The sequence below is a fragment of the Perca fluviatilis genome, chromosome 19 (assembly GCF_010015445.1).
Source record: "Perca fluviatilis chromosome 19, GENO_Pfluv_1.0, whole genome shotgun sequence".
Lineage (NCBI taxonomy): Eukaryota > Metazoa > Chordata > Actinopteri > Perciformes > Percidae > Perca > Perca fluviatilis.
Window position 1 is genome coordinate 13,785,675 of NC_053130.1, and position 24,251 is coordinate 13,809,925.

General features: G+C 40.2%; 2 protein-coding genes across 2 annotated transcripts in view; one reads left to right on the forward strand and one right to left on the reverse strand.

Annotated features, from left to right (window-relative positions):
* pgbd5 (piggyBac transposable element derived 5) overlaps positions 1-12,908 on the reverse strand; it is a 29,975-nt gene extending 17,067 nt beyond the window's left edge. Inside the window, exons 1-3 of the mRNA XM_039784147.1 lie at positions 12,178-12,908; positions 5,657-6,087; positions 1,480-1,614 (exon numbers count right to left, since the gene is read on the reverse strand). Coding sequence (XP_039640081.1) covers positions 1,480-1,614; positions 5,657-6,087; positions 12,178-12,550 — 939 coding nt within the window. The 5' untranslated portion in view covers positions 12,551-12,908. The remainder of the gene's footprint in view (positions 1-1,479; positions 1,615-5,656; positions 6,088-12,177) is intronic.
* A 1,663-nt stretch (positions 12,909-14,571) lies between these two features.
* cog2 (component of oligomeric golgi complex 2) lies at positions 14,572-24,220 on the forward strand. The gene is made up of 18 exons (XM_039783972.1): positions 14,572-14,750; positions 15,029-15,190; positions 15,555-15,620; positions 15,709-15,789; positions 16,086-16,189; positions 16,529-16,637; positions 16,897-17,076; positions 17,193-17,317; positions 17,554-17,680; positions 17,815-17,954; positions 19,232-19,293; positions 19,381-19,532; positions 19,676-19,861; positions 20,006-20,078; positions 20,497-20,639; positions 21,718-21,857; positions 22,084-22,267; positions 23,245-24,220. Exons 1-18 carry the CDS (start codon positions 14,694-14,696, stop codon positions 23,338-23,340), a joined length of 2,187 nt encoding a protein of 728 aa, XP_039639906.1. The 5' UTR covers positions 14,572-14,693; the 3' UTR covers positions 23,341-24,220.
* The last annotated feature ends 31 nt before the right edge of the window (positions 24,221-24,251 follow it).

A 24,251-nucleotide genomic window follows, 5' to 3' on the forward strand; every position in this document is an offset into this window, starting at 1 on the left:
CTCTTCAGTATAGCAGCGCAAACGTTTGTGTGTGTGCCCGCATGTGTGTGAGTCATGCACAAGATTTATATAGTGATAAAAATTGCTTTAACAACCTGCATCCTGGGGGAAAAAATGTCTGCTTTCACTTACAGTTTGGCTGGGCATTCGTTCTCACAAATACTGGGTAGCAGTAAGGAGGTTGCCTACATCCCTTGTCACCAATTTAACAATACAGAATAAGAATTGTAAACTCTTGCAGTTGTGGGTTCTATTGTTTTCTGCCTCTGTAATGGTACGGGTTTGTCAGGTATGCCAGTCCTCCTGCAGTCCCTGGCCTCAGTTAAATGGTGATGTTACATAAGCAACTGGCGTAGGAGTGGAAGGTTGCAGTAAGGACAAGGTTGTTAGTGAGCAGCAGAGCAGCCCTGCCTGCCTGAGACGTGACAACACAGATCGAATCCTGAGCCAGTAGCTTTTCAAATCTAAACATCAAAAGAAAAATCTGACAACCAATATGTTTTGCCCAGAAGGTATTCCTCATTTCAAGATGAGTTTAATCTTTTTTGAAAATCAAACTTTGCATTTTATGCGTGTAAAGCCCGCTGTTTCACAATTAAATTCTGAAAAGTGATTTTATTCTTTGTAGTGCCGGCAAGAAATTGGCTGAATGCAAAATGATGGAACATCGACAACCTGAGAATGAGATTTGAAACTTGGTGAAGATCAAAGTCTATGATGTTTTCAAGAGAGCCTTTTTGACTACAGGCAGACTGAAGACTTTTTCTTGCATTTTTTATGTAAAATATCAGATTTCTGCCATGAAGTAACCTCAAAGCAAACACAAAAACACACAAACTTGTACTCTTCACTCTCTCGTGCTTATTTTATTTTATTATATTTATTATTATACTCAAATCAGACCTTAAAGTGCTCATATTATGGTCATTTTCAGGTTCATAATTGTATTTAGAGGTTGTACCAGAATAGGTTTACATGGTTTAATTTTCAAAAAACACCATATTTTTGTTGTACTGCACATTGCTGCAGCTCCTCTTTTCACCCTGTGCGTTGAGCTCTGTTTTAGCTACCGAGTGAGACATCTCACTTCTGTTCCATCTTTGTTGGGAGTCGCACATGCGCAGTACCTAGGTAAGGACTACTAGCCAGTCAGAAGCAGAGTATGAGGGAATGCCACACTAGCAGCTAGGCGAGCATTATAACTTGTTACAAAGTGACGCACGTTTGTCACGGAAGTAAAGGCTGGACTACAATAGAGCTGTTTGGAGCAGTTTGTGAACAGTGTTTTCTGTTTGAGATGGTAAGTCCCTTTTGGGTGGACTTTGGGCTTTTTCACTTTGAAAACCTATTACATGCACAAAAAAGATATATAACACAATAATAGAAAGGGAAAAAGCCAAAAAGCATAATATGAGCACTTTAAACTATTCTGATTTCTGATTGCTGAGTACACTGTATATGAGTATTGTTTGCTGCTACCTGACAGATGAATCCGGTGGAGGTACACTGTCGAACCCAGAGGCTGAACTTCCTCTTCTTCCTCTTCCTCAGCTCTCTTTCCGTACAGGTGGTAATGAACACCGGATCCTCGTCTATCAATGGCTCATGAAGAACCTGGAAACACACAGGCAATGTTACTGTACACATGAGTTTGTGTTCGTGGATTTTTACATAACCGTGTCGCAAGTAAAGCACACAATGTGTTCCTGGAAAAGAATAACTGGCCTTGAAAAGGGAGATAAAAATTCTTTCAAACAAACGGTTTTGTGTGAGGCATAGGAGCGAGCTTGTGTATGATGTAACATTACAGCGAAGGGTTGAAGAGAGAAGGCAGCCCATTGGAGATCGTCACAAGTCTTGTATGTGTTTGAGTGTGATACTGTAGAGAGAGGAAACACTGTTCTCAGCAGGAACACAGATCTGTCTCAAAACCCCTTCAGAAAAAAGGTGTTTCTCGTGCTGCTTTGTTCTTCACTTTTGCATTTATACATTATCCCCTTTAGTATTTCTGTTCGTCTGTCTGTCTACATCTTTCTTTCCATAACCACTAAAAAACAAAATGAACAAAGTAAAGACAAAACCCCATAAAAAAGGCATGACTGCAACTTTTTCCAAAGTGGTAAAAATAGAGAGAAATTGAATTTTGCAAATTACTTGTATCACTTAACAGTAGTTTAGGATATTGCTAAATGGTGCAAATTGAACATATAAAAACATATATAATAGAGATACATTGTTAAATCTTTCTCCATCTTTAAAACAAGCACTTCAGAGTAAATAAACGATTATTCAATAATCTATTATTTGAGGGTCAGAAAATGAATCTGCAACAATTTTGAGAATCAAGTAATCGTAATTCAGGCAAAGATTACCAAAAATAATTTGTTCCAACTTCTCAAATGTAAAAAACTGCTTTACTTTCTTTCCCATGATAGTAAACTGAATATCTTTGCGAATTGGACTGTTGTTCCCAAAGAAGCCACTGCAGCCACTTTCTGTTGTGGTCATTAATTAAATCAATGAACATAACTGAAGAAAAACATTTAGTCAAAGTATGTTTCATAAGTAGGGCGAACTCTCTAAATAGTTATGATGGGTCAGATCAGAAACTGAGGATGAATTTCTCAACAGGGATTAAAGAAAATATTAAAAACTGGAACACATTCACAAATTAAAAACACACACAAGCAGGGGCAATAACAGAACACAGACACACACACACACACACACACACACACACACACACACACACACACAAAACCAAATATTATCTAACCCTTTCTTGGACGATTACACGAGCGCGATACACATAAATCCTGGCCAAATAGTTCCCACACAAGAAATATTTGCTTTTCAAATGTCTCTCAGCTCTCCCTTCCTCCAGTGTCTTCCACATCTCTTCTCCATCATGATTTGACTAAAGCTGCAGTGAGCAGTGACCAACAGCTCTCTCCTGCTCAGGGACAAAAAGCAACAAGTAATTTCCAAGTCAAATATGGAATTATGGAAAAGTAATGAGGCTATCTAGCCTCTGGATTGATGACATCACCCAAACCACAATGGCCTTTTGAGAAATATCTCATCCTGTAGCTGCCACATTAGCACAGTTACATTTGCACATGAATGCTTCAAGTAAATAATTTGCATGGGGGGTCACTAATCGTGTATTGGACAAAGGAAGGAGGAAAATCAATATATCCACTCGCTTGGTGTCTTGCAGTGGATGTTCTGTGAGGGCTGTGACAAATGCTCTCAAAGATTTTACACTTGCAAATCAATACAAAGCAGTGTCAACAGATCATCATAGCAACTGCAAAACTGCCAGACTGACACAGAAAATGTCAAGCATCGCTGTCAAAAAGGAGCTGACATAACATGCTAATATTCAGCAACGATTATGTTAGTCACACGTTAGCGATCATACTCACACACACACACACACACACACACACACACACACACACACACACACACACACACACACACACACACACACACACACACACACACACACACACACACACACGTTGAATAATGCAAAGTAGCGGATATCCAGGTCACACATACTTACATGTAGAGAAATATCCTGCATTTGAACAAAAATGTTGACGACGCAGTTTCCTCCCTTTGTTCATTTCTTGTCAATTAAAAATATAACTGAATGTATTTGTTGATTACAGTTAATGATTAGTTGATCTGCAGAAATTATTTTGATAATTGAAATAGTCATTTTTGTAAGCAAAATTGCCCCAAATTCTCTTGTTACAACCTATAACATATTAATATTTGCTGGTTTTGTTCTATAATATTTAACTAAATATTGTTGGGTTTCGGACTGTTGTTACTAAATTATTCAACTTCAACTTATGGTTTTGGAAACTGCAATGGCCATTTTTCCTGACATTTTATGGACCAAACGATTAATTGATTCATCGAGAAAATAAACACCAGATAAATTAAAACTCAAACGAGTTCATCGACTTCTCTCCTTCCTTCTGTACCAGCCATTATAAATGGGCAGATCACTTTTCCATTATCTATGAAGCAACAGTTTCAGTCCATGCCACTCACACTATCTGGGCGCACTCTCTGCCCCTGGCACAGAAAACCAACAGATAAAACAAACTGGCCTAGATACACATGTACCCCGCTACTGCTAACAGCGCACACTCTTGCTGTCTGACAGCCGGTCTGCCCATATTGTTTAGTCATTTTTTTAGACCTAAGTGGATAGATAGCATTAATGTCAACCCCTTAATTACTTCACAATGAAATAAACTCATCATCAACATTTACATTTAAACTATTTTGACGGTACAATTGCATAGCTGAATGAATGTGGATGTGATATGAAGGGGGGGGTGGGGGGCGGGGTGCTGTTAAGAGCCTGTATTCCCAAATGCATCACAGCACTGACATCATCTTTCACAATGAAGATGATGTTATAGCACTTATACGGCAGAAAAGCCATTTAATCAACTACTTCCCGGAAATTCATTAATTTTTAAGAGGGTGCCGGGGTGGCATCAGATCTCACTATGATTAGCCAGCCCTGTGGCCCTCCTCCTAACCAGATTCTGAATATGTTGGATCATTTTTGTTTGTTTTGTTATTAAGGAAGAATATGTAGCTAAATGAGAAAAGCCCTTGAATGAAGTGGAAGCAACACTATGTCCTGACCTTTATGGCAACCATTTTCACGAGTCAGTGGTAAATAAAACATTTAATACAACACTCTTACTCTTGATTTTCATCAGATAAAAAAATAAATAAACAGGGTGGAGTGATTGCCGCTGTCTCTCTTTGCTTAAGAAGAACACATTTTTGGTTTTGTTTTCTTACAGTAATTAAGTTGAACAAGAGCATAATAATAATATAGTTAAGTGCTAATTTTATTTAACAGATTCTACTTAAATCAGCTTGTTCCCTGCCCTTTTAGAAACTTTAGTGCTGCTGCTGCTCATCTAGAGAAGAAAGTAAAGTAGGAGTTGAATAAACTCCAGCCCACCCAAAATAGAGAAGCAAGCGTGGCGCTCCACTGCCCCAGTTGCATAAATGTAGCTCTAATGCAAACAGTGCAACTGAAAGCAAGTTGAAGTGAGTCCTCTGGAGGGGAAGTCTGTTAGAAATGACTGCCTTACCCAAATACTACAATACTTCCTTTACATTTTTATTTTACAAGGTTAGTGGGGAACTCCTTAACTACTGTATTAAAAGTGCATAAATATACCTTAAAGTGAAAGAGTACCTACACTGCTAACCAGAAAACAGGGATTCAACAAATTGTGTACCTATAAACTTAAAATGTATCTAAACATTTTGTCTACTGTTTGCCAACTGTAGATCACCTCTGCAAGTTGTTTTTTCTTGGAATACTCTGCATTTGTAATGATGAGATGAGTGTATAATGCTTGATGTCAACTGTGCTGTTAAATCTTGTGGACCACTAAAAGACATTGAGGTTCTGGGTATTTAATAAATAATAAAATAATAGCTTTAGACTAATATGATAATAAAAAGTATAATCAGTGTCTCAGTGAATGCTGAGTCAGTATGAGAATAAGATATGTATAAATATGCAGAATGTGGCTCATATATCTCCAAATATATATAAGATGCTTTAGGGAGACCCAGGCCCGCAGGAGAGTGCACACACCTGTGTCTGTGAAGGTCTGAAGGTGTAGCTGAACGACTGCTGCAGCGAGTCCAGGAAGGGCTGGATCTTGTACAGGCCCTGGTTGCTTCCCTGTGACGGTCGGAAAGCCACAATGTGGAAGTACTTGAGGATCTTTTCAAAGCGCGCCTGGCTCATCTTCAAGGCGATGCTCCGGTTGCTGAAGAAGCCTGAGCTCCAGATGCTGAGCACCGACTCACAGCGGTGCACACTGGTGGAGGTGACAAAGCCCAGGAAGGCCTTCATCTCCTGGGCTGTGACAGGACGCCAGCCTTCGTCTGAGCCGAAGCGTTCCTGGAACTTCTTGGCATACATGTTAGTCTGGGTGACCATGTTTTGGATGCAATTGTCTGGGACGAAGAGCTGGAAGAAGTCCAAAGCCGTGGCGGTGACCGGCATCTTCTGAGCAGGGCCTGGATCAGGACGGGAAGGGAAAAAAAGATTATGACAGAGGAAAACAGACAGATTGACAGATGGCGAGTCCCATATGGGCTAACTCACAGAGACAACTGTCACTTAATCCCAATTTTTAAACTTTGGCACCATGCCTACAATTTGACTGACTGAATGAAAGGTTTCTCTTTTGACAGTGTAAGACACAAAAACATTTGGTTTGGTTGCGCTGTCACTGTCAAGGCTGTGTGGGATGCATACTAACCATTTCTTGCTTACATAAACTCCATTGTTATAAGAAGAGAGGACAAATAAACAGAGAGAACATCCATTAAAAAAGCGGGCGCCTGGGTAGCTCATCTGGTAGAGCGGGCGCTCATATATAAAGGTTTAATCCTCGACGCAGCGGATGCGGGTTTGACTCCGACCTGCAGCCCTTTGCTGCATGTCATTCCCCCTCTCTCTCTCCCCTTTCAAGTCTAAGCTGTCCTATACAAATAAAGACCTTAAATGCCCAAAAATAATCTTAAAAAAAAAAAAAATCAAGAGAAAAACATACTACTTTCACATATATAATCGCTGTGCCTTTTTTCATAAAGGAGCCACAGAAGTTTTCGGTGTGAATGTCACAAGCCCAGGGCAGCAGTTAGATCATTTACACAACATGACAGCCACCACACTGTGATCCATGTCACAGTGTGGCATTTCTACGCTTGCCGAAGGTTTCAGTGTCTCGTTGGTTTAGTGTTATGGAAGGCAACGAGTCAAAATCATGTTCTTATAGTCGGGGAGGGAGCCATGGACGAAAGGCGTCTGATATCAGTCAGTAAAGCATCAGCTGATGAGAGATGGGGTGGTTTAAACAGCAAGGTTTGATTTTTTTTTTTAAACCAAATAATGGATCCACCTACACCTGTTGATTTGAAAACACACCTAGAATATCCAAGTAACAAAACAGACCTTAAAGTTATGGATAAACAGTAAGCTTAAGGTAATGGATAAACAGTTAAAATAGTAAGGGCTAAAAGTAAATGATGAATAGTTAGCCTAAATAGTTAACTTAAGCTAATGAATAAACAGGTAAATAGTTATCTTAAAGTAAAGGATAAATAGTTGGCTTAAGATGATGGATAATAATGGATAAACAGTTAAACCGCTTAAAGTTATGGATAAACAATTAATTAATTTAGCTTAAATTTATAAACAGAAAATAATATTAGTTGCAAGCATAAGGGACTTTAATAAGGGACATAAGGGTATTTTCCCTATTTATACTGTATATTTTGTAATTTACTATTTACCTCCAATTTATCTCTAAGCTTTTAGGTGGTGCATTGAAACCAAACAATCAATGCACAATGCAGTGACTGGCTCGGTGTTTGCTCTATTAAATTAGAGATTTTCTCTAAGATTGCTGGATCCGTGAGAGGGAATTTGGACGTTGAGCAGAACAACTTAAGGTTCAATTGAACAGCACAATCTCATTATCTCTGAACAGAGTAGAACAAGGTTTTCACTCTCTCTTTCTCTATCCTTTCTCCACTCCTGAGTAGCTGCAATCACAGTAATGATATACTTCTGCTTCAGTCTTTTAATGCTGAGTTAAAGATAACATGTACAGGGCTAAATCTAAACGGTACACTATTTAAGCATCATGTGGAGGACGACAAGAAGGAAAAAAGACAGAGTAGAGTAGAAGCACGCCCACAAAGCTGATGCTTGCAGCCAAGACAGCAGAAGTAGCCAGGCATGGCTCGAAATCCACTCATTTGAATTCCATTAGACTTGAAAGCTGAATGTAAAATCCAGCATGACTTTCTTTGAGCGAGACACTCCTCCATAAAAAACATCAGACATTCAGATGTAAGGTCCACTGAGGCAAAATGACTCACCTCAGCTCATCTCAGGAGTAAACCATAAATACAACCAGAGGAAGAATTTTTAATTTTTATGGATAATGGGATTGTTTCAATCTATTTCCTCCATAGATCTTCTTTATACATCCCTGCCAGCTCATCTACAGTCCAGCCTACATAACGCTGATAAAACTGGATCAAACATTTGCATAATTCTTCTTTCAGACTATAATATTAAGTAATGTTTCTCTACAAGGCTTTGAAATATCAATTTCCCACATTACACATTACAAAACTCCACATATGTTGCACCTATAGACAGAAGTATAATCCCTCATGATTATCAGTTGTTGTAGTATTTCTACCGGCGAGGGACAAACATCTGCCTCATATAGCTTTTATAGCCATGAATTTAAGAATGAGAGATTACCGTGTAGTTGGGGTGGATAAACCCTTCATGTAGAAGAAACATGCGTAAAGCCCCGTTTTTAGCGGAAATTACAGAAGGAGCACATGAATTTGAGAGCAATTTCTGATTATTTGCTCAGACAAATCCCAGCAATGGCTAGACAATAGACTAAAATGAATACCACAATATTAATAGGAATATATTTATGTCAGTATACAGTATATTATATTTAAAGTGCAGGCCAAAACCCTTCACGTTTAAAACATAGACTTCACAACTAATTTTGTTAGTTTTTTGCAATGAATCATTAGTTTTGAAAACAGAATTGTGTTTAATATTCACGTAATGTGATCATATTAGTCCAATTGGCTTTTGTATTGTGTCAGACTGTACTACTGTATGATGCTTTAAGAGCCTCGTTTATCATGAAATGGCTCGACAAAAGCCTGAAATATTCTGGTGTTTAGATGATAGAAAATGGCTTATTTAATTAGCATTTATTCTGATTCCTCCAGTATTATACGGTACAGTACATGTATTGAAGTAATGATAATTATTTTTTACTTCATGTAGTATTAGTTATTAATACCATTACAATACAATTTCCCTGTAAGCCAAAATACTACAATGGAAATAAGATAAATTACCTTCCAGTGTTTTGTTCCTGTGTCATGCATAACATATTGTTTGTTTTATATACTATGTATATTATTATCATTTAATTTTGTATTTTTTGTCTCTGCATATCAGCACTGAATTTGTCTTTTGTTATGATTTTCTTCTTTTTTGGTTTTGTGAATATTTGGACGACTAATATACCTTACAGTAGACTTCTATATACAGTATACAATTTCAATTTGTGTTTTTTTTTTTCACCAAATGGCTCTGCAATGGTAAGAGGCAGCATGCAGAAAAGAGGGTCAGGCAGATAAACTGACCTATGGAGAGTTCCAGTAATCTATCGGACATGCTAGCAAAGTGAATGAATGAATAGCTCTTTAATTCCCTTCAACATCATGTTAGGGGGGTTATATAATCTGAGATGTGGATGTATGCTTTATAATCCTCGGCTTGGTCCTTTGCTACAACTCCTCACGCTGCAGGGGAAACAGTCTCTCGCTGAGATGAACATAACACATCATCACATCATCACCTATAAACCCGACCTTGGGCAAACCACATTGTTATGCAAGCAAAGAAAAACTAAGCGTGGTTCCAAACTTCTGCTACTGGTTCAAAACCAAAGAGGTTCGTAACTGTAAACAAACCCAAAAGACTTGGAGTTTTTGAGAGTTTGTATAAGGCAGACTCTATGCTTTCTGACGGTGGCTGATGATTTATGTACGGGGGGGCACAGTCTCCAAGGAGTGGAGCTGTCACATCAGCACTGTGTCTGCGCTGTCACAGCTTGACAGTAAGACACACAGACAGATAGAGAAATGGACAGGAAGACAGACAGGCAGGTGAGAAAAAGGCAGCCAGACAGTGGGGGCAGATAGGTAGACAGAGAAATCCAGACATATGATAAAAAAAATATCACTGATGATATTTCTACTGAGTATACCAAGGGCCGACTAAGTGTCTTAAGCAGCTTTCCATTCCATGCCAATCAAATTGGTGGAGAAACATATTTATGTAGATGTGCTGATGCTTAAGATGCAGTCAATCTTTACTGTTCGGGCCGATAAAATCAGAGCACACTCATGGCCACTTGAGGTCTGAAGTGTGATTATGCTCCCTGGCAGTCCTGCTTCCATCCAGGAGTCAGGCAGCTCTTAATCATCTCAACCCTGATGCAAGATGGCGGGACCACACCCACACTGGCTGTGGTTGTGCAAACAGACACTAAACTATATCTTTACAAACAGACCAGACTGTACAAATCAGGCAGACACACCTGCTGCATCCAAAGCTTAGGTCAACAGAGCAAGAAACATCAAACAGAGCAGGACAAAACTGAATGTGGGAGAACAGAACATCCTGTAACATCAACAAAGAACCTCATATGGTACCCGAGTTCAGCTCAGTTTGGTTCAGATTATTTTGGATAAGTGAAATAGGGACCACTCTATATCTGGGCCCTGTCTCACAAAGCAGGATAACTCAAGTTAGCTAGATAAACGGGATATCTGGAAACCCTTTAAATCTGGAACTTTGACAGAAGTAAGCAGAGCTGTTCTGGGTTTTATTTTGGTGTCCTCCTCAGTAATCCGGCTTTCTGGGACAGGCCAATGCCACCACCTTAAATTTTGGTGCCATACCAACAGCAAACACAATAGTTAAAGACTTTATCTCATTATTATATTGTGTCTTTTGTTTTGAATTCTGAACTAGTGCATTTTTCTGTTGGCATTAAAACAGCTTGTAAAACAAATCTTCTTTGCATACAACCAATGCAGTTTACTTTATTTCCAGTGGTTTCCTGGCACTTTACCTAAAGTCAATTTTGAGCTTGTGCTTTAATACATTTGCATACAGAAGGCTCCAATGTGTGTTTATATGGTATGTGTGAGCAGCTTGGTCCATATCTACTAGCTATGTTGGTTCACCTCCAAGGGCACCACAGTGGCTGGCTGTGGCGGGCGGCTGTGGCTCAGGTGGTAGAGCGCTCGCCTATCAATCGGAAGGATGGTGGTGCGATCCCTGGCCCTGCAATACCATGTCAAAGTGTTCTTGGGCAAGACACTGAACCCCAAATTGCTCCGTGTATGAATCTGTGTGAATGGTTCCTGTACTATGTAAATGTGCTTTGAATAGTCGTTAAGTTCATTTCAATGAAACATGTCACAGTAGATACAGGAGGGTATTCCCAACCATCACTGCTGTTTCAGCTGGGACAAAAGAGATGGAAGAGAAGGACAAATCCAAATGAAGCCTGACAGAAAGCGTTGCACTATAAACCCAAACCCAACTCCCTGATGCAAGCTGTACTTAGTGATAGATGGATAAAAAACTGTTCTGAAGAGACAGGAAGAATGACAGCGTGAAAGTGGTACAGTAGGCTACATGCTGGCTAGCAGTGGGTATTAAACAGAGTATGCATGCTTTTGGGCATTTATCACGGATAGGAAAGACTGAGACAAAGAAAGCCAGAGCAGTGTGGGTGCATAGTCCTGTATCCTGTTTAACTTTTACGATTCTCTCTCACGCACACACACACACACACACACACACACACACACACACACACACACACACACACACACACACACAAGAGAAAGTGTGCAACCAGCTTGTGTCTCATGCATCAAGTTATAAGGTCTTTTAATTAATTTGGTGGGTTTGGAGGACACAGGCCAGCATGTGTGCATTTGTATTCTGCATAGTAGCCTACAGTGTGCAGTATGTAATGTGTGAGTAGAACCAAGACATCATGCTGTTTCTCTAAATATCTCCCTGCCCATGCCATGCAACATGAATACACACACACAGGACAGCATGTGTACCACAGCACCAAGGGGTGAAGTATCAAAGACTAAGCTTGTGCCATTAACCTAATACACCAATTAACGATGCGGTGTCATGCTTATCTTCTGTCAATCACTCGCTAGGACACACACACACACACACACACACACACACACACACACACACACACACACACACACACACACACACACACACACACACACACACACACACACACACACAATAAAGCATCCCGTTGTTCCAAAGCTATAGCCTTTTGTGTGCTGTTCTCTGTTTTGGCACCAGAGCTGCAGCAATGGCCTGCCTGACCCGCAAAAACATGAACGGGGACTGCACTATATTTTTGTCTATCACACGCCCAATTCTTCCCCGTAGCACAAACGACCTTATTCATGTTGTCGTGCATCACGTCTCACCATATGTCTCTTTAAACGGCGGCACCGTGACATCCTGCAGAGTCTCCGTCCAGCCCTCCTCCTCTGCCTGACTACGGGACAGAGAGCCCGGGGGACCGGCTCCGATTCTCCCGCTGCCGCCACCTCCTGCTCCCCCGCGTTGCCCGCAGCTCTCCTTGCCGCCCCGTTTTTGGTGGTGGTGGTGGTGCTGGTCCTCCTCGCCTACCTCGGCTATGTAGTTGTCAGAGTCGGAGTCTCCGGAGGTACTGTAGAAGGGATTGTCGCTGCTGTCATCCCCGGACTCGCCGAACACGTCGTCGGATATCTGCAGGCTCTCGTACCGGGACCGGGCCGCTTCCAGGAGAGACAGCGCCTTTCGCCCGCACTCCGCCATCTCTCTCTGTAGTGATGCTCTGCTCCCTTTCTTCCTCCCTCTTTCTCACCCTTCCACTACGGCTAAAACGGCGTGAAAGTGGTCACGATCTTCCAAGAGCAAGGAGGTGTTTGCGTTTATGTGGCCGCTTTACCCTCCCCTATCTTAGGTAGCTATAAATTATGATCTTGCCTGCTCTCCAGGCTCGGATGCGGAGCCCGGTGGTCAGAAGCGTGGGGATCCGACAAGAGCTGTCCGCTTCAAGGGTACTGAAATATTTCCGCCCCTTCCTCAGCCTACAGCGCTGCGCACTGGGGGAAATTATCGATAGTTGTGGCACAGCATCCGGGTTGAGGGACCAGTGATTTCTCCACAAAGAAAGAAAATAGAGAGAGTAGTGGCTGCCGCTGCATCACCTGACACGATCACAGCCCTGCCCTGTCATCCAATAAGATGCATTTTCTCATCCAAACTTAAAGAGGAGCGGCTGACGGGAGCTGGAGCTAACATTTGGGAAAATATGATGGTAAAATAATATCAGAATAAAATGTTAAAAGGATAGCAGAGCAGGATACCGCCCCACTAAAAAAACAATTAAATTAACATCATTAAACATATAATTATGTTTTTCAGGATGCTAGCTACACCCTTATTTACAAATATAAAAAAAACATTTTTACAAACTCCTTCCATATTAACAGGAATGGAAAGTAGCTGACCCACCAAGGTCCATATTCAGAGCTTTTGATCCTACAGTAGGCCACAATATCTTCCTTAGCAGATGTCTATTTGACTGGTTTGTCAACTACATTTTTCAGGGTCAAGAATTAACTTTCAGTGTCAAATTTTAAACCAACAGGGAGAAAGAAGTCCTTAAAGTGCTTCGAAAAATAACAATGTGAACATCTACAATTCAATGACATCTGCACAAAAACTCAATCTGCTGATAAAATCCATGTGATACAATCAAAAACTGCAGAAGAGCTATACTGAATATACTTTGTGGCGAGATGGTTTTGTTAACTTTCCAAGATCAAGAATGAACATGCAATTTCCACCTTCTATGCTTGTTATTATTTTATTTTTTTTGGTTTTTACTTTTACCATTTATTTCCAATGATTAGGCTCAGATACCTTGGTGGACAGAGATTACCATGCATTTTAGAGACCCTAAACAACCCTTCAACCTTCTGCAGCAGTTATGAGCTAAAAAAAAAAAAAGGATATCTTATCAGAATTTGCTGGTTGGTCGTGTCATTATAATGCCTGTATTGCCCTTCTGTGGGGTCATACAGTGTGCCTTTGTTTATTCAAGACAGAGGATCGTCTTGATTACAAAGAGCACTGACATGTCTTTCTATATTTATTTGTTTGTTTGTTTGTTTCTTTCTTTCTTTCTTTCAAACGGTCTGAGATGGACCTAAATATTTTGCACTGTTCCAAATAGACTAATACTTTCCAAATATTAGCCTATGACAGCAGCATGTAATGAACTCATCATCCATTTAACCCTCATGTTGTCCTTGGGTCAACTTTGACCCGTTTTCAAAATTTCTATATAAAAATATGGGTTTCTTTCAACCAAATTGCCCAAAAATAATTGGATGGTTCCAAAACAGGCTGATTATCTGATTAACATAGGTTTCTCTGATCTTAACTATTAGTCAAAATAATTCATACTTTCTGGGTTTTTTTAATCGAAAATTAGGTATAATTTAATATGGTTGAGGTATGAGGTAGATTATGAGGTTTATTGACTATGAATTCCATAAATAAGTGTTAAACTAGTGGTAATTATTTGGAATGAAGATGGCTAAGAAGATGTAACACATAATTGGGTGGTAATTTATACTTTATGCTTTAAGAACAGGCAAAACAGACAGAGGACAACACAAGGGTTAAAGGAGTCACGTGCAATTGGAAGTTTATTAGACGTATACCTGCGGTGCATTTTCAAAGACGGTTGTTTCAATACATTCTATTTACCTCTTCTTGCCTCTAGAGGGCGCTGCAGCGTATTGTACTGTATTGGTCCTCCCATTGACATACTTCCTCGTCGGTGCGCTTGCCATGTTTGCGGAAGCTTGGTTGCAGCAGCTAGCTGGCCGCACTTTGGCTGGACGCTTCTACATTTGTATGTTGTAGCTGTGTTTTATAATCCAACATGAATCTACCAAAGGGACCAGATTCTTTGTGCTTCGACAAGGATGTTTTTATGAAGGTAAGAATCCGTTAAGTTTGTTAACGCGCTAACAATAGCTTATATGTTGTTAAACTAGCTAGCATTAGCTACTATGACTGGATGCTCCTGTTTCTTAATTCTGTATGACGTTTTTGTCTTTTTGGTCAGTCAGTTTGTAGCTAAGTCGATTTTCTCTCTCGGTTTTCTGTTAGTAACACTGGGTGTCATTGTATGCATGGCTGCTGCTATATAAGTGTGTCTGACTGTGTCCCTCTGGTCTGACTGATGTTGCTGTCGGTTGTCTCTCTTTCTTGCAGGATGACTTTGACGTTGACCAGTTTGTGTCGGGATGTCGGAAGCAGGTCCAGCTGGAGGAGATGAGGGAGGACCTGGAGCTTTACTATAAGCTGCTGAAAACAGCCATGGTGGAGCTCATCAACAAGGACTATGCCGACTTTGTTAACCTCTCCACCAACCTGGTCAGTTGTTATTAATGTGGTTGTGCATTGTGGACTGGACAACCAACAGCCAGTAGCACTCCCAACAGCTTGTAGTCCACAGGAGACAGGGAGGGCATCTAGAAATCAGTGGTTTATTGAGAAATATTCTCTTATAATGTCCAAAAGGCAATCTTGACCTTTTAATGTAAACTGTCTTGATGAATATCAACTAAAATATCTTCTTATATGATCTGGAGCCTGACCTCTGAATCGGCAAGTCCTTGCTTTTAGTTGATATGATCACAGATATATTGGTATTGTAGTGTATTTTCAGCCTCAAAAGTTGTTGAGAGGTGTGAGAGTAGACCGATTCTGATTTCAGACCTCTGCTCACTCGTCTTAGGTGGGGATGGACAAAGCCCTCAATCAGCTGTCTGTGCCATTGGGACAGTTACGAGAGGAGGTTATGGTATGTGTTCTGATTAGGTATGCTGTAAGCTCTGATTAAGTACTGCCACAGAGTGTTCATGCATGTTTCTGACTCTTCTTTTTTGCAGAGTCTGCGGTCCTGTGTGAGTGAGGTGATTCAGGCAATAGACAACCAGCTAACCAAACAGGAAGATCTGCAGAAAAAAAAGGTTTGGCTCTTTGTCTTGTCTGACTTCATAATTTGATCAAATTTAGTATTCATCATTAATTAAATGTATGATCACATTTACAATGCTCAGTGATAGTCAAGTATGGCATGTCCATGCCAAATTGTGAACATAAATGGTGTTTCAACAAGCAATACAGACGATTTACAAGTTTTAAAATTATTTTATAGCAATTCCTAGTTTTCCAATTTTTAATGTAGAAGAGAATGTGCAATAGTAGACACTGTGGGACGATGTCAATGAATTATCATCTTCCTTTTTATCGTCCCATCCATCAGGTGTGTGTATTGAGGCTGATTCAGGTGGTGAGTTCAGTGGAGAAGATTGAGAAGATCCTCCACTCACAGAGCTCCAAGGAATCCAGCTCTCTGGAAATCAGCAGGTGGGAAACTGACATGCTGGCTTCACTTGATAGATAACTTAGTTGAATGTGGGCAGTTTGTTTACCAAGTAATGGCAGTTTCAATATTTACATTTCAACATTCTGCCTAACCAGTTATCACAAATAGGATGTCTATCAATAGACAGATTAGATAAGATAGAAAATGTCCTGGTCATAAATTTGTGTATCTATCTTTATTTTAAAGCTGTAGCGTGAAAAGCTATATTTGTATTTTGTAATCTTGAGCATACCAGAGGTTCAAATAGTTTGAGCTTGATTCTGCAGGAATGTAGTATTCAGCTTTTGTGTCTGACTTCATGTCTGTCTGTATATGTACAGTCCCTTGTTAGCAGGTCAGATCCTGGAGAGGATTGCTACAGAATTCAACCAGCTGCAGTTCCATGCTGTACAGAGCAAAGGCATGCCCCTACTGGACAAAGTCAGACCTGTAAGTGTTAACGGCTCAATCAGTCAGACAGCTGATTAATTAATAATCACTCAGTTAATGAGTCAGTTTGTCTGTCTGGCTGCTCTTCTGTCAATCCATCAGTCCTGTAATTAATTGACAAAGATAATCAACTTCTGTGCAGTCCTACATATCTCTAAATATTTGATCCTAGATTTCACATTGATTTACTTGGTCTGTGTGTTTGCTGGAATATACTCTGTTGGAATATTTTCCGATACTTGTTTGTGTCCTCTGGCAGCGTATTGCAGGGATCACCTCCATGCTGCAGCAATCTCTGGAGGGCGTGCTGATCGAGGGTCTGCAAACATCGAATGTGGACATGGTGCGTCACTGCCTGAGGACGTATGCCACCATAGACAAGACTCGAGATGCTGAGGCCCTGGTAGGACAGGTGCTCGTCAAGCCATACATGGACCAGGTAAACATACCACACATGTTTTGGTAGACCCTCGATCCAAGTGAATTGCTGCTTTTTTGAAGACATTAAATGATAATTTCAACAGAATATCCTCTCCTCTTCTTACCTTCTTTTAGGTAATAGTAGCAGAGGTGGTGAAGTCCAGTCCGAATGGTCTCCAGTTAATGTACTCTAGACTGTTGGAGTTTGTTCCTCATCACTGTAGACTGCTTAGAGAGGTGACTGGAGGAGCCATATCCAGGTATTGATGTGATCATGGAGGCACTTGTCTGCTTTCATATGTTGGAGCTGTTGCATTTAGCACATTGACCACACGCTATTGATATTTATTTATTTTGCATTCATATAATTACCATTACATATGTGAACGACTACAACTCCTAGATTGTGCACATGAATGAATCACTGGCTGAGTAGAGACCAAAGTAGATGATATCATAACATATTTTTAATATACTGTCTTTCCTCTCTCCTTAGTGACAAAGCTGACGCTGTGCCAGGTTATGATTTTCTGGTGAACTCTGTGTGGCCAGAGATAATCAAAGGGATAGAGGAGAGGTTGGCCTACCTCTTCAACCCTGGAAACCCTGACATATTCTATGAGGTACAGCCAGATTGACACAGTTGCTGTGCGTATGTTTTTGCTGTTAGTAGAAGTTTTGTGTCGCATAATTCAGTGTGAGATTGAGTAGTTTCACCTGTGTGTTTTTTCTGTTGACTCTTTATCTTCTTTTCTAGCGTTACAGCGCGAGTATGGAGTTTGTGCGACGGTTTGAGCGGCAGTGCAGCTCGCAGGCCAGCGTGAAGAGACTGAGAGTACACCCATCATATACCAGCTTCCACAACAAATGGAACCTGCCTGTCTACTTTCAGCTACGGTGCCTATTACCTCGATAGGATCTATACTCTATACATACTAACAGCCTATAGATTACACTATGTACAGTACACAGGAGGGCCCCATGTCTCTTTCTAGAGAAAATCATTGTTTTGTAAACTGTAGGCTTCACCCTTAATCATAGAAAAATGCTATGTATCCTTTTGAAAAAGTAAGCTATTGTTGAAAGTACATAAACTCTTTTAGGGAATAGTTTGATATTTTTGTAAACACCCTTATTTGCTTTCAGATGAAAGTTATATGAGAAGATCGATGCCACTCTCATGTCTGTTTGTTTAATATGAAGCTGGAGCCCGGAGAGGCTTAGCTTAGCTCAGCATGACGACTAGTAACAGAGGGAGAGAGCTAGCCTGGCTCTGTCCAAAGGACTGAATTGCGAAACAACAGTCTGTGGTTTTCCAGGCTTATGTATACTATTTCTTGGCTGAGACAGGAAGATCTGGCAGTATGCTATTTTGGAAGCGCTTGTCAGATAGTTGGAAATCCCCCTCCCCCTACACCTTTCAGACATCCGATCAGAGGGGGCTGTGTCCATATCTGTAACACTCCGAAAACCAACAATCCAACATTCATTATTAGTATCTGCGTATTATCTCAAACTATTCCTTTTAAGCTAATCGACATTTTGGTTTAGAATGACATTCATACATATACACAACCTTACAGACATTTTTACTTATAGGTGTGTTTTAATCTCAAGTTAGACCTCAGCTTGAAGGAATCTAGTCAGATGTTGGCGAAGGTGGAATTTCTGAGCAGCATGTATTTTGAAGAATTTACTGGTCTCACTTTAAGAACTCAAGAGAATGCTTTGATTAAAATAGCCTGCCAGCATTTTTTTATGGGAAACGGACAAGTTGGCAGACATCCACAAGTTGAACAATTCCCATTTTAATACGAGTGTGGAAAATTGCTTATGGGTGTGAGTTTCATTCAGAATGATGACAAGAAGCAAAATGTTAACTGAGAATGTGTGTCAGCGTATTACTAAACATAGCCCATAAACATGACGCTGGACCTTGACTGAATGGCCATTGATCTGTTTGAAACCGTAGAGAAGTTGTCCAGTGTTTGTCAACCTCCTCCTGCCCCCACAAACACGCACACACTGTAATGATCAGGATCACAGTTCAGCTTTTCTGGAAAGTCCACAATTTCCAACGCATACAGTGGTGTTTTACGTCAAGTACATCAGAGCTGATGCAAGAAATAAGCTGACCACACATTGCTTGTTTTTTTCCCTCCTTGTGTTTCTAGGTACAAGGAAATAGCAGGAAGTCTAGAGAACGCCATCAGTGATGGACTAGAGGCAGCACCAGGTAGTTTATTATTCTTTATCATGAACGCCAGTGCGTACCTAATACTTTACCTGCATTAACTGTGTATCTGTGTCTGCTCATGCCTAGCTGGCAGTGCATACCACCTGCAGGTATCTGAGGTGTTGTGGTCCTGCCTAATGAGATGTTGGTCAGACAAAGTCTACCTGTCACCTCTGGCCCATCGCTTCTGGAAGCTTACGCTGCAGCTCTACGCACGATATGCCAAGTTTCTTGACGAGGTACATTTAAATATACCAGAGGAGGACTATAATGATTTAAATATTCTGTTTAAGAGCAGTAATTCCAACAGAGCAGAATGCAAATGAATAGGCATGTTGCTGTTGCTTTCTCTCGTTCCTCATCTTGATTTGTGTCTGCACAGGTGTTGACAAAGAGTCCAACCCCTGAGGTGACTAAAGAGCCAACCAGGCCTCTGCCGAGCTCGGCCTCCTCCACTTCCAGCCGAACGTCAGTGGATGAGGGCGGCAGTGAGAGTGGGAGTCCAGCCTCCCTGTCCACCAAACAGCTGGTCTACATCGCAGCTGACATTCAAAAGCTTCAGGAGCAGGTACACACACACAAAGGAAAAACGTACATATATATTCTAGACTTAATGGGGTCTTTTACATCATAAAAAGTGTCTCTTTTTGAGAATTTTATAATAGTTTTCCACTTTGTTTCCACACTGACAGCTTGTTCGTCTTTCTCTTAGATATCAGAGATGTCAGAGATGGTCAGACAGCGTTTAGAAGCCATCGGATTCAAAAACTTTGCTATTGTGGAAGGTAAGCTACCCACACATTGCATATGGACGTCATTTAAGCTTTTCTCTTCCTTTTGCAGTGTTTATACTCTTTACTCTGCAATGTTTTCTCAGGAAATGAGGAAAACAAATGTGCAGGAAATTTTTATTAAACTAGTATATAACACCTGGATGTTTCTCTGAATAGAAACTGTAATATTAGTTTGTTTATTGGTAGAATTACTGCACTTTTTCTGATGTGGTCTTATATTTATGAAGAACATGCCATCCAATCCCCGACAGGCTTTTGAGCATGGCATCTTCAAAGACAACATCTCAGTCACTTAATATAATCAGTCCCTGACTCTTGGCCTTCCTTGCTCACTGTCCCCAGGTTAAGCTCCAGGGCTTTAGTACTGTGTGTGTACTTTTGCATTTATTCGTGCTCTCCTCTATGTCAGATGCTCTAACAGACTCCAAGACTTGTCTGTCAAGTAGCATTCCCACTCTGAACACCAGGATGACCCAGCATCTGACTGAACGCAGTTGCCGCTTCCTTAAGAGTGCCTCCGAGGTTCCACGACTCTACCGCAGGACTAATAAGGTCAGCGAAGCTGCAAACATGCATGCTTACGTGTTTCACCTATGTCATCATATCATATTCTCTCATAACATATCTTGGAGGGAACATTGGGAGCACTGTTTGTGTGATTTGGACAAAACCTGGAGGGCTAATGCACTTGGAACTCATTTGTGGCATATCTATTTTTTTTTACTGATGGAAATACTATAATTAAAGGTCAGAATGTGACGTTTTGAAATGCATTGACTGGCCAGATTTTAGTGAAACTGGAACTCTGAGTCATTATGCATGTGAATACATGAATGGCATTTGATTTTAATATTATTATTTGCTCTAACATAGAATACTAAGGAACAAAATAATGTTTCATTATAAGGCTAGGCACGCTTTAAGAGATTTCTTGTACGTGAAGCACAGCATTGAGCTTAAATTATTTATTATTAATTTAAAATGTATCTAAATGTTCATAATTGACCTTGGAAATGGCAGTTTTGACAAAATGACTTACCCCACTTACTGGACTTACTTTCCAGTTTGTTAAACTTGTGCTAATAATTTTTCTGTCAAACATGCTCATTCTTTTATTCATTCCTCCACTCACTTGCTCACTCACAGGGAAAACACTGATAGCATACAGCACAGAGATGCACTGATAACCATTTAAAAGGATGTCCTGATCAAGTTTTATTGCCCCTGAATGTCATCTAAGTCCTTACATTACCTATAAAACTAAATATATAATACAAAATATCTGCTGATACTGAGTCTGATTCTTTATTCATGTTTTCTTGCCTAATAGAGCTGCACAATTCACACTTTACACAATTTCGATATTACTGACAACTAAGAAAATGTAGCCCAAAATACAGTTTTACGATAATAGTTTAATAGGCAGGAATATAAGTGGTGGAGCTGTTTTCACAGAAAGGGTTGTTCAGTATATCAACCGCCTCTCCCAATCCTCAACATGAACAAAGCGCTTCAAATTCAGCAATCCTTAACACAAGCAAAAATTGAAATGTGTATCTTTACTACCAACGTGTTTGTAAAAAAAAAAAAGCTCGCTATCCGTAAAACATTATACTTCCTCCCTCAACAGGATTTGCCAGTGCGTGCGTCCGCCTACATGGACAATGCCTTACGCCCGTTACATCAGTTACTGACCGACTCTACGGGGCTGGTCACCCCCATTACAGCACAAGAGTGGCTGCGAGTTGCACTGTCTGACTGCACACAGAGGTGAGCTAACACACCTGCAAACATAAATAGACCCAGATACAGTACCAGTGTTGAAGAATAGAAAGTATTGCCTGTGCCTCTGATGTTTACCGAATGAGCTTTTCCCTTTAATATAAATACAATACAATTTTCTTTCTGAAAATTGTATTTCTTTTATAAATCTTTCCAGTGGCAACTGACGAAGTTTGTGTTTCCCACTTTCATTTTCCACCGTTCTTGTGTCCAGGTACTATGAGACCATCTCAGAGGTGCTGAGCTCAGTGAGAAAGATGGAGGAGAGTCTGAAGCGATTAAAACAAGCCAGAAAAGGTGCGAGCACGACTACCACGGCGGGAGCAAACGGTGGACCTACAGACGACAGCAAGATCCGACTGCAACTGGCACTGGATGTGGAATACCTGGGGGAACAGGTAGGTGACGTTTGACGAGGGCAGACACGTGTGGAGACATAATTAAACATATGACAAATAATGCACATTCCTATGGCAATAATAGGGCTGGACAATAAATCGAAAATGTATCAACATCGAAATTCTGAAGCTGTTTTCCCATCATGGTTATTTTGGTAATTTATTCCTGTTGATAGGCCTACTTTCTCCTTAAAAACATTCTACCGCGTGTGTAGGCACGTGATTTGGCCCGGATCAGTCCGCCGCATGCCTAATTGAGGATAACTCAAACACAGAGTCAGGGTCAACTGAGCAACCTGTGACCAAAAAAAACGCAGTGTCCGTTAGGGTTGGGCATCGAGAACCGATTCCTACTTGGAATCGTTTAAAAAATTACGATTGGAGGATTTGGTTTCAAATCTGATCATGGGTTCCAAATTTAACATGCGCAAGTTTTGGTTTCCGTAGTGGCCAGGCGATTGTTGTGTTGCAGCCATGGAGCACAGTAAGCGGTGCTCTAGTGTGGCTTTCCTCTTATTTGTGAAATAAGCATGTGACCCGTTTCAATTCCACCACTCAAAGAACCAGAATCGAAAGGAAGAATCGGAATTGGAATCAGAATCGTTAAAATCCAAACGATGCCCAACCCTAGTGTCCGTCGTCTGGAAACATTTGGGCTTCAGAAAAGATGATTTAAAACAATGTGATTTAATTATCGTTCATTTATCGTTATTGAAGTAAAATGTGCAATTAATCGGGATTTTGATTTTAGGTCATATCGTGCAGCCCTAATATATATATATATATATATATATATATATATATATATATATATATATATATATATATATATATATATATATATATATATATATATACTGTAGACAAATATTGCTGAAGTTACTAACTGCTGCTAAGTTCTGTTACAAACGTCAATGTCATCTGAAATGCTTTTGCTGATTCTCTCTTACACTGCTCTGTACTGTTGCGTGTCTCAGATCCAGAAGATGGGTCTTCAGCCCAGTGACATCTCCATGTTCTCCACTCTGATGGACCTGGTAAGAGAGGCCCGAGAGCTTGCTGAACACACCTAGTAAAACGTTGACTCCATAGTAAGTGAAACCTATTAACATGCTGCTTTGCCTGAGGACTTGCGAAGGAATAAAACACGTGTACCAGTCCGGGCCAAAGTCATGGTCTGGTAACAGTTTATGATGATCAGACCACGAAGAATGTAACAAGAACTGACACTACTGAAATTCCTTTGTACAAAAACATCTCCATCTAAGGCAGACTTTAAAGTCACAGTGCACAAACATTTCAACGACAGGAACCTGCCACAGTTGCGTCTGATCAAACTGTAAATTGTTGTTGCAAACTACTGTCTGTAGGTGAGCCTGGATCACCATTGGTTCGGCGGTGAATAAAAGGGATTGCATTGTATTATGTTCATGAAAAGTTTTTCACAAAATGATTGATGCTGGTGATATGCAGAAAATGATTGCGTTGGTCATTATACATTGGGATAAATGTTGCATAACAAGAGTCTCAAATCTAAGTTGTGACGAGACAATGTCAATCAAACAATATTCGGTTACACTTTACTTGAAGGTATCTACATAAGAGTGACATGACACTGTCATGAACGTGTCATAAACGTTTATGACATAACGCTTCTTTTAGTAAGTGTCATTCGGTTTTGTCATGACAAGTTAGGGTTCATTGTCATGATTGTGTCATGATAGTGTCATGATAGTGTCATGTGTTCAATGACAGTGTCATGCCTCTCTTATGTAAAAAACTTCAACTAAAGTGTTACCCAGTATTCATCTAATTTCGGATATTTGGTAAAGGATTCATCTCAAATAAAGAAGTATGTTAGTGTGTAACATGTACATTTTTTGTTAAAATCAAAGTTGTATAATATAATTAACATAATTAACTTGGGGATACAATAAAGAACTTTGAATACGGTGTTGATTTTTGGTGTTGTAATATGAAGGTC

Bases quoted from the DNA above. Each gene is read 5' to 3' on its own strand.
- cog2 (XM_039783972.1), top strand. From the start codon at position 14,694: ATGAATCTACCAAAGGGACCAGATTCTTTGTGCTTCGACAAGGATGTT. The intron at 15,790-16,085 runs GTTTGGCTCTTT...CCCATCCATCAG, and splicing joins AAGATCTGCAGAAAAAAAAG to GTGTGTGTATTGAGGCTGAT. The intron at 19,294-19,380 runs GTAGTTTATTAT...GCTCATGCCTAG, and splicing joins TGGACTAGAGGCAGCACCAG to CTGGCAGTGCATACCACCTG.